The sequence below is a fragment of the Ursus maritimus genome, unplaced genomic scaffold (genome assembly GCF_017311325.1).
Source record: "Ursus maritimus isolate PB19 unplaced genomic scaffold, ASM1731132v1 scaffold_3, whole genome shotgun sequence".
Taxonomy (NCBI): Eukaryota; Metazoa; Chordata; class Mammalia; order Carnivora; family Ursidae; genus Ursus; species Ursus maritimus.
The window spans coordinates 3,927,317-3,938,420 of NW_024425563.1; the positions used below are offsets into that span (position 1 = coordinate 3,927,317).

The window sequence follows — 11,104 nt, forward strand, 5'->3', positions numbered from 1 at the left end:
TTTTCAGGTGAAGCCCTGTTTTAGGCCCTGAGAATGTTGCATCTTTAGCTACCGGAGCTTCCCCCTTCCTGGCATCCCTACGAGTTCGGACCCCTGCCCTGTGCTCCTGTATGGCATCCATCCCCGGCACCTGTTGCTGGAGCCACCGCTCCGACTCTTGGAAGCAGGGTTTCCACCCCCTGGAATTCCACCATCCACACCTTACAGGCCTTACTGGCTTCTAGGCTTCCTGTAAAGTTACATCTATTATCTATTTCTTTCTCACTTGTGGGGCAAAACTGAACATGTCCTGTGCTCCAAATAGATCTGGCTGCTGCCGGGAAAGCAGCAAGAAAGATGGGGAGGAAAAAAACTAAAACTATTGGGGAAACCAAGTCAGGGCAAAATCTTACACTACTGTGGCCAAATTGTTTGTTTTTCCCTGTGGCAATTAGCACATCCATTTGGAACCAAATTAATTTAGACTGTTAGATTTCATAACGTTCATACTTTTTAAACTCAGAGATATAATTAAGTTAATTCCTCCACTCAATTATGGTACTGCCTAGTATACTGAGAAGAACACAGGGAAGAATGGAAGGCTGAGTTTCTCTGACGTCCAGAGAACACAAGTCATTGGCCTAATACTATTCGCATAATTACTTGTAGTCTTCTCATTTGTAAAATTAGAGGTTATCAAATTTTAAAATGTTCTATTTCAGATAATTTCACAATGCTAGATCTTTCTAAAGATAAATGTCCCAAAAGTCATTAACCCGAAAGGCTGAGTGGTTTTCTTTCTCCGCCCCCTCCTTTTTTTGACTTGTACATAAAATCAAACCCACATGCTTAAAATGAAAGCAAATCATACCATGGCACATGGGCAGTCAGTGCCCTTAACACTAAATTTATTAAGCAGAATTTAATTTTGAGACGATTACAGTACATATTATTTTTATAGGCAATGTTCTGTGAAAGGGATCAATATTATATATTGCAGAGAAACATTCTGCATGCAGTTGATAAATGCATTGTTATCGTCAGAGTAATTAAAAGGAACGGGGTTATATACAATCTGCATGTACATCTTACTCAGCAACTCCTGCCAGTTGCTTGCAAAAATTAAACTTATTAATCATTCTGACTCTACAGAAGAAAAAGCTTTAGGTACAAAATTAAAAAGCTCTATTTTATGAAGAAAAAATCTCCAAAGCCAACATCTAGAAAAATTCCTGTCTACACAGTGACATTGGAATATTAATCTCATGTAAGAAAATGAGTTGATCCCATTGTCAAAAATATAAATTAATATTATATTATTCTAATGCTTCAGACCTCCTTAAATCTACAGGTAACATATACAAGTAAATTATTTAAAAGTGTGTGCTGGCAGCACTAAAAAAAAAAAAAAAAAAAAAAGGCATGCCATAGAGAGCAGGCTTCTATGCCCACCTCAAAATGTCTTACTGCTACACAGGACTCAAATCCACTGAGAAGGCATAACATATTCACTTTCCACAAACAACTTGGGCTTTAAGCAAACACATACTTTTGTGACTGGCTCTAGAGACCACAGGCTTGTTAACACACCAATATTTGTTTGCTATCATTCACAGTTGACAACTGACTCATCCAGTTGAAAAGTAATTAAGTTTACCCTTATTAATTTTTCAAGCCAACAGATTAGCTCTTTGCTAGCTAGGGTTTTCCTCCCTAGCCAAGGTAACTATGAAGACAGAATGAGGGGTATCTAGTGGTGCCTTAAAAAATACAAGGTGTAACGCAGAGGCAAGGTATTTTCGATGCTATATTTGGTTTCATCCATCGTTCGGCTAGCACGCTTTGCTTATGTCACACTTTTACTTGCTTCACTCTAGACAGTTTCCTACTTATGACTACATTCTCTGTGCTGAGGCAGTAAGCAAAATCTTATATAATCTTGCTACAGATGTATTATAATTTCAGCAAATTCTTTATAGATACAGAATTATATTTTCAAAACTTCAGTGATTATTCACTTTACCAAAACACCTACAGAGAGACTATTTTACATGGTAAATCATTCCAATGCATTTAAAATATGTTCCAATGTGCAAAAACTAAACTTTTCAGGAGGACAAGTACTCCAGCAGGGTGCTAGGATATAGTTTTATGTGGCATTAAACTCATAAGGAGACCTCAAAGCTTATCTACTGAAATACCTAATGTAACAAAAAAGAAATAAAAGTATTGAGCAAATGTCATTTGTATGTGATTACATACATTGTATGCCATGCTGGGAGATGGAAGGAATGGCGATACTACAACTAAAAAATAAGAGATTAGAAGGAAAGGTATCTAGAATACACAGACATAAAGAGAGGGGGAATGTTAGGGATATATGCCAAATACTTGTCACAAAAACAGTCTAGTGTCTAGTTGCTCGACATGTGGGACAAAAGCCTGGAAGAGAGATCAAGATGGTGCTCAGCAAGGTCTTTTCGATTCTACAATTCTGTAAAACGGCAAAGCAAAATACCTTCAAAAGAAACGCTAGTGGATGGACATTAAAGAAGAAAGCTACTTAGTCATCTTGTAATACAGACGCTGTAGGATATACTCGGCTCTCCTTACCTTCATTCTACTTTATCTGAGACCTAATTTATCTTTAGAAAGTATGGAAGGTAAAAAAAATAGAAGAGTGGAAATCAAAACCATGGGAGTGTAGGTTCTCCCACGCTCCCACATTAAGGGCAGGAGGAAATGAGCTCAAAGAACTCAAAGGACAACTTCAGAAAGAAAGAAGGCATGCATTCAAGCAGCACCATGAAAGACAGGTGGTGCAAACGTTGGAAGTGCAGGGTGGTGGTCCCCAAGAGCAGAAGCTGTAACAACAAGGACTAAAGAGGCATCACACAGGGCATTACAACAAGTTACTTAGAGAATGCTGATGACGTTTTGCGTGCAGTTTCTGCAGTGAGACCAAGCTAGATAAGGACGAGAGGATTGTAGATGACTTGTTAGTGGAATCCACTGTAGACAACTTGATTGAGAAGTTGGACTGTAATAGAAGAATGGAAAACAGGACAGTAGCCAGAGCTGGCAGTGCTCATCAGTGAACATGGTCTTCGTTTCCCTTTGTAGGCAGAGAAGAAGAAAGAACTGGTGGGGAAAGAAAGATAAGGGATAAGGTGATTTGCACTGGCAACAACATATTCACTGAAACTGAATGAATTTCAGTGCTCAGTATGTAATAGCAGTTACTTTGCAGGCACCATCATTGTGACAAGTGAGATGGGAATTCTACCTGTCTCCTCAAACGACCCTGTGACATCTGCAGGTGAGGACACTAAGCACTGTCAAATCAGTCATGAGAATAATGGGATCAAGTAGATAGTTCAAAGTTTTAGCCTTTTTCTCATATATTAGGGAAATAATGTGAAATATTTGAAAAATTAAAATTGGAGCAAAAGAAAATAATAAGGTAAACAAACCTATTTGTGGAGCCAAGCTACTTAAAACATTAAAGTTGATAAATACCAAGAAGAAATTCACAGGACACTAATATCATACCAATGAAAAATCAAGGTGGAGAGAAAGATGGGCTGGTTGCTGAAGAACCACCATCATGTCGAAGATACAGGATGATGAAATTGGCCCTGTCAGGCTGAAAGACATCATGAGCAGGGCCTCTTTGCTCAGTGCCTGCTTCAGCCAATTTGCTGATTTAAAATCCTGTTGTCATCGCATTTGTATTGTTAGGAAATCATGTGTCACCAAAAATGAGGAATACAGGAACATGCTAATGAAACCTCAACAAGACTACCGCCCAAGGCCTCTGAAGTCCTTTAAAAAATAAAACAGAACCACTCAAGCAGAGGAGACACAAAGTCCAGTATTTTAAAATCAGTCACAGCTAATTCCTATTGAAAATTACTAAATTCCATTCTAGCAATATCAACTTATTTTTAAACCTACAAAATGAATTTTAAATCAAAATAGCTATTGATTCCTCAGAGGGTTTGCCCGAGTAATTGACTTTATATTTAAATAAATTTAAGATTGATGAGGAAATTCCAATAGAAAAGGTATTCAGGCTTTATTTCTATTTCAGAGCTAAACTTTATGTCTTAGAATGGACCCACCCAAAGCAGACTTTTCTGGGGTTCTGGGAAGGGAGGGAATTCCCTTGTATGCATAGTTTGTGCAGATGGGCAATGCAATACTAATTACCCACTGTACAATCTCAGCATTTGATTTCTCCCTGCTAGATCTTGTGACTACCTTAAATTTTATTTTGGTGGGAATCACTTCTTTTCATATTCATGCATGTGTGCATACACACATAAAGAGGTCAATAACTACATTTTATTTCCCCCTTTTCGGATGGAAGGAGGCACAAAGCCCACTGGATTTTAAAGGCATGCTGTTTATCACTGTCTCAGTGACCAAGGCGTGAAAGCTGTTTCTGTACCATGGAACAGCTTTCCCTGACTGACAAGCCATAGAAGGGCAGCAAAGCCACCAGCCCCAAGGATGGGATGTGCAGACAGAAGGGCGCTCCTGGGATAAAAAAAGGGGGCGTAATCAGAAGGGGGAATGAAGCATGAGAGACTATGGACTCTGAGAAACAAACTGAGGGCTTCAGAGGGGAGGGGGGGCACGTATTGCATGGTGCACTGGGTGTTATACGCGACTAATGAATCATCAAACTTTACATCAGAAACCAGGGATGTACTGTATGGTGACTAACATAATATAATAAAAAAACATTAAAAAAAAAAAAAAGCGGGGCGCCTGGGTGGCACAGCGGTTGGGCGTCTGCCTTCGGCTCAGGGCGTGATCCTGGCGATCTGGGATCGAGCCCCACATCAGGCTCTTCTGCTATGAGCCTGCTTCTTCCTCTCCCACTCCCCCTGCTTGTGTTCCCTCTCTCGCTGGCTGTCTCTATATCTGTCAAATAAATAAAATCTTAAAAGAAAAAAAAAAAAAAAGAAGGGCTTTCCTGGGGAGACTGTTTCAGCACCTCGGACAGCTCTCACCCTAGCCATGGGCCGCTCCCAAAAGACAGAGGGGCACGGAGACAGAGAATTGTCAGCACCTCGGACAGCTCCTCGCCCAAGCAATGGGGCCCTCCCAAACTGCTGTTTTAAAAGGTCTCACCAACAAGCAGCGCCTTCTTAATTAGCTGCACATCTTCTGGTTTATATTTGGGTAGGAAAATGATTGCTCTAAATTCTCTAATCTTGACAAGAGCTGGTATCAGAAAAATAGTTTTTACATCTACTATCTTTTTAAACGGGTACCTCCTAAACAAAAGACAGTTATTGTTCCTGAAGGAAGAGTGATTTAATGTGTACATCTATCTTTTGTAAATTTTTTGACATAACTTTTCCAATTTTGAATAGCCATTTCTGAGAAAAGCACACAAAAGTTTTCAAGAAGTTGATGTCACATTTAGCTGTCACTGATTTCATCAGACATTTTAAATACATATATATGTGTATGTATTTCATAAGGACACTATACTCATGTGCACTATGTTTCCACCCACACCTACATATCAAACACACATACACTCTTCTGTATTTTTCAGGAAAGAAACACTGATGTCAGGGCTTCCTGAATTCCAGTCAGATACACTGTTCAGAGCCACATCAGCAGAAATCATTTGCAAATGTTAGATCCCCAGTTTGCTCCTCAGTTCAACCCTTTTGCTCATCTGAGAAACAGTTCCAGGCATATCTCAAACCGAAAAGAAGGAACTGGAACTATATGCTCCAAATTAAGATGGAAGGAAAGAGAGAGAGAGAGAGAGGGAGAGAGAGGGAGAGATGGGTGGAGATCATCAGAAACAAAATTCAGAAACTCTTGCCTTTCCTTTCTCCTAGCGACACCTAGAGCCTATGATATGGAAACTGCATTGTTCTCCAAGCATAACACAATTCCACAGTTTTAAGTCAGACTTAAAGCAAAAAGTGCATAATTTCTGTCTGCATTGCAGTTCAATTGTCTTCCCCAAGATTCTCAATAGTTTAATCTTCCAGAATTTTTCACCAACCCCAATAAAACCCCTCCTCAAAGACTTCCAGTTCCTTGAACCAGATGTCTGAGGAATCCATGCAATTCCCTCAGGACCTGACCCACTGAAGTGAGGGACATCTCTCCGCTCGCTATCTATGTAACCAGGGGAGTCTGGAAAGGATCCAAAAGAAAATAAGAAAATGTCATGCAAGATCTGATACAGGCTGTGGTGTGTGTGTGTGTGTGTGTGTGTGTGTGTGTGTGTACACAAACTGCACTTCCCACAAACTTTCATCATCCCTGTCAGTCTTCACGTCCTCCATTCATAAAACAAAAACGACCAGCAAAAACAACAAAACCTCAGCGGCTTTTTTCAGAATTGTCCCTGTGAGAGCTCTCAATACCACCACCCCCAACCTTGCACTATTAAAGAAAAACCAAATGGTAAAGCAGTGTGACCCAAGGCAAGTCATAACTGCATGACCACAATCGTCGGCTCAGTGCAGGGACATGTACTGTCCTGGGTATGTCAGGGTAGGCTATCTGAGAGGCTTGTATGAGGACCTGTGCCCAGGTGCCCCCAGATAGGAAACTCCTCAAAGGTATATGCAGTGGGTTCTACAAGCCAACACACCCTGCATATCTCTAGGATCTATACAGCAGCCAGGCCAGTTCTGCCTGCCAGTCCGAGAGCTTGTCTGGGATTTTTCTCTTTTCCCCAGGAAGAAAGCATCTCACCAGGCAATTGCCTTTCCCTGTGGTCCTCCCTGGCCCTCGGAATAGCTGGAAGGGATCAACAGAGGTGGCTGGATTCACCCATCTAAGCTGCCTGCTAGTATCCTGACTGAGTCATCAGTTACTAAGGTGATATGCAAATCCAACCTTTGAAACCCAGGCTTCCAGACCAAGGAAGAGTAGAAAACATGCTCACTAAGAAGTTTTCTCCTAAGGCAGGTCTAAGGTAGAGATCCTAGTCCAAGGCTGGGTGTGGGAGACAGGCAGGGCCTGACTCCCATCAGCAAAAATTGTGCTGGGCCCAGGGACAGGACCTTGGGCATCAGATGCTAGTGTTTTGTCACCCCTACCAAAAGGAAATCACCACCAACACTATCAGCACTGGAGGGGAAAGTGTCCTGGAGAGGTGAGAAGTAGAGACCATGTGAGCAAAGGGACGGCATGGGGGAGGTTGAGGATGGCACATCGCATAGATTCCAGTGACAGGTGGGAAGCCTAGGACTTTATCTTCCCTGGTCTTAAAGCAAGAGGGGAAAAAGGGCGGGGGAATGAAGGAATGGAGGGAGGGACGAAGGAAAGGAGGAAAGGAGGAAAGAAGGAAGGAAGGAAGGAAGGAAGGAAGGAAGGAAGGAAAATCAAGTTGTAAGCACAGACTGATTGAATTCTCGCCTTAGGATGCATAACACCGTACAATAACCACAGACATCCACACACCCAGTGACATCCCCCAGCCATCCCACATCCCAGCAGCGCAACCCCACAGACACTGCTGTCTCAAGCACCAACTCCTGACCGCCGCCGCTGCAGACCGAGACCCGCTCCGGGACGGCGGTGACCGAGATCGGCGCTGAGGAGCGAATCTGTGGCGCTCCGGGGAGGCAGTGGAGGGGAGGGGACGCAGGAGGGCGACCCCGACCCTCGGAGACGCGGAGCGGACGCCTCTTCCCGAGCGCTCGGCCCCAAGCCCCGTGCCGCCCCCCACCCACCAAGATGCTCTTACGTCCTCGTCGTCACCGTCGCTCCGCGCCTGGTACTGGAACCGGGGCCGGCCACCCGCGCCACCGCCGCCGCGCTCCCGGGGCGCCGCCGCGGGCGCCGGGGCTCCGAGGGGCTTGGGCCCCGCGCCGTCCTCCTCCGGCCCCTGGCCGCCCAGGAGGTGGCTGGCCTCCGGGGGCGCCGGGAAGGAGCGCGAGGTGTTGATCTTGCCCGTGAACCTCTGGTACAGCGAAGCCATCGGTGCCCGCGCCCTCGCTGGCTGCCTCGGGGGCGTTCTGTGCTTTGCCTGCCCCTCTCGGGCTCCCGCTCCCCACCCCCTCCGGGGGGAGAGGGAAGAAGCAGCAGAAGAAAGGGAAGCCGGCGGCTGCCGCTCCTCCCGCGCGCCACTCTCAAGTCGCCGCCGGGCGACTGCCTGGCTCGGCTCCTCCGCCCCCTCCCTCGGCGGCTCGGCGGAGCCGGGGGTCTGGGGGTGTGAGCTCTCCCTCGCTTCTTTCCGCTTTTTTCAACTCCTCGCCACGGCCACGGACGGCCTAATCAAAGGCATTGGAGGGAGGAAAAACCCCCCAAAAAAACATAAAGGGAGGGAAAATGCCTAGGCCCCAGAATTGGCACCACCTAGAGACCGGCGAACAGCCAGCGCGGAGCTCAGTGCTCCCCCCACCCCGGCCCCTCGCGCGGCTCCTCCTCCCCCTCCCCACCGGCCCCTCGGCGCGGCCGGGTAATGGCGCCGGGGTGGCAGGGGGCTGGCGGCGCGGCGGGACGCGCGGGGCGGGGGCGCGCGGGGGGCCGCAGGGGCAGGCCGGGGGCCGGGCGGGGGCGTGCGCGCCGTGGGCTCGGGGCGCTCGGGGCCCCGCGCTAGGTCGCACCCCCGGCTGCGCGGGAAGCGAACGGCGGAAGAGGCGGAAAACGCGGAGGGTTTGGGGGCACTAAAGGAGGGGCAGAGCCCCGAGGGCGCCCATACTCGGCACGGGGCTGCGCTCTGCGTCCACACGCTCGCACCCCGCGCAGCTGCAGCCTCGCGTCTTTCCCAGCGCTCCCCCTCGGGTTTCCTTCCAGCTTTTCTTGCCTAACTTGCAACAACAACAGCCAAGACCCCTCGGGCCTGAGGGTGCTAGGTGGGGCGAGGGAGAGCAAACAGCAGGGCTGGAAGGGAGATGGCTCAGACACACCGCTAAGGAGCCCTCCCTGCTTCCCAAACCAAGCTCGCCTCCGAAAACAGATTCATTTTCCTTCCCCCGGGCTCAAAACGAAGGGAAAGAAAAGGTCGTGGAAGGCAATCCAGGGAAGGCCTGGCGGAAGCCTTCCCAGCAACTCAGTGGAACGCGCCTCCCTACACATCCCGACCCATTTGTGTACATCGCGAACTCCGTGCTCATTTTCAGTAAACAGAGGCAGAGGCGGAAGCTTTTGGGATGCCGGCAACTTCTCCAAAGCTTGCTCCGCCCCCTCAACCCCCGACTGAGAGAAAGGGACAGGAGAGAAACCACACCAAATAGGGCGCTGGGCTCCGGTGCGCATTCGCGCATCTTGCTGCAGTAAGACGTGCTCCAGCGCCCCTGTGTGGAAAGACACCAACATGCCTGCGCGCCCGGCTCCGACTCCAGGCGCAGGTGGCTCTCTCTCCTCCCTTTCCTGGGGTGGACTGCTCACTCGGGCCTCAGGCATCTCTCCCTCTTTCTCAAATCCACTCCTCCGACTCTCTTGAGGCTCTTGGGGGCCCTTCCTTCCCGTCTCGTCCCCATATCCCCTTCCCTCTTGTTTGCAGACCCTCCAGCTGGGACAGATCTGTCCCAACTTGATCTTCAGCTGAAACTAGGCCCTGAAACTCCGGAGGGCTGAAGGGCTCGCATCTGCCCACTTTGCTGTTCCTTTCAAACCAGTTCAAAGTGGACATCTTCATATTCACATTCTTCCCTGACTCAGTGATGCCCCCTGCTCCATCTAGGTGTCCATGACTATTTAATTTAGGTTAAAAAATTTAAAAGGTGAGGCCCCGGCCACACATATTTGGCGCTCACCAGCTTCTGTTGGGTCTGGATCCAGGGTGCTCTCCTGGCATCACTGCCCAAGCCCAGATATCACTGAGAAAGCCCCTGCATGGTCCTGAAACGGCCTCTTCCCACCAGTGTCCTCAGCTTGCAGGGAGAAGCTGGATGCTGGTGAATAAGCCTCCTGGGAGAACACCCGTTCCAGTCCCTTTCACTCTCTCCTTGAGTCTCAGCCCAGTGGGTAGTCTTGTTTTAATTAAAATTAGTACTACCACATGCATCCTCTGTTTAATCCACTGTGGTTTCCCTCCACTATGAAGAAAAGTGTGATTGTTAAACTACTTTAAAGACACGTTTTCTTTAGGCAACCATGAAAACAAAACCAATATCCCAATAGCTAAGAGGCTCCCTGAACCAGCAAAAGGCCTCTGGCATAGGCAGATGTCCCGCCCACAGGTCTGGGGGTGCAGAGCTTCAACAGCCCCACTTTCCTTTGAAGACAGAGGCAGCAATTACAAGAGCCATAAAATGAAACTTTAAAAGTCATCACATTTAGATAAATAGGAAACCTTGCTGTCATCCCCCCTCCCCCGCCCCAGCTGTGCTTTTGATGGGAGGAAGCTGCCTTTCCCAGCCTGACTTGAAAGGAAAGCTCACGCTGCTCCCGGAGCATCTAGGTCCCGACACTTCACTAAATATAGATGCCGTTAGGGTCTTACTTATGTAATATACATATGAAATTTGCATGTATATATTCACACAAACTGTAAGAAGTAGCATTATGTATTTCTTGTACTAACATTTTATACAATATATAGTATTTACACAGGAATAGCTTACGTGTCATACCCGATTACAGAAATATGCATATCCACAATAATAGATTGAAACTGAGCACATGTGGCCCTCGCTTTTAAAAATCATTCACAAGTGAGCGTGCGGGTATTCAAATTACAATTTGGTCTGCATCAGAAATCCTGACTAAATGATTCGGACAACATAATAAGCAATTTTTATTTAAAATTACTTATAAAGTGAAGAAACAATGAGACTCATGAACAACTGAAGGAAGATGTGAGGTAAGAGAGAGCAAATCTGAAAACTAAACAGGAGAAACGGGGGATGGGGGTGCACCCAGTCTTTCCAGGTGCCCTCCAGACTCAGGGCCCACTACCTCCCTCCCAAAGATGTGCTACTGTCCTCCACCTTGCCCTCAGAGCACCACTCATCCTCAAGACTGTTCTAGACTCTGAGTGTGAATACATCCATGTGTGTTTGCACACACTTCATGTATGTCTTAAGCATTTCTTTACAAAGGGCAGTGTATTTTTAATATACTGTCAGCACTTGGAAGTCTCAAATGCAACAGAGTCAGCCAGCTGGTGCTTTGGGCTGCATGAGGA

General features: G+C 46.8%; 1 protein-coding gene across 1 annotated transcript in view; it reads right to left on the bottom strand.

The window, feature by feature from the left end:
- Positions 1–7,951, bottom strand: part of DPP6 (dipeptidyl peptidase like 6) — a 671,848-nt gene extending 663,897 nt beyond the window's left edge. The window contains exon 1 of the mRNA XM_040643764.1: positions 7,718–7,951. Coding sequence (XP_040499698.1) covers positions 7,718–7,951 — 234 coding nt within the window. The remainder of the gene's footprint in view (positions 1–7,717) is intronic.
- Positions 7,952–11,104: the final 3,153 nt, after the last annotated feature.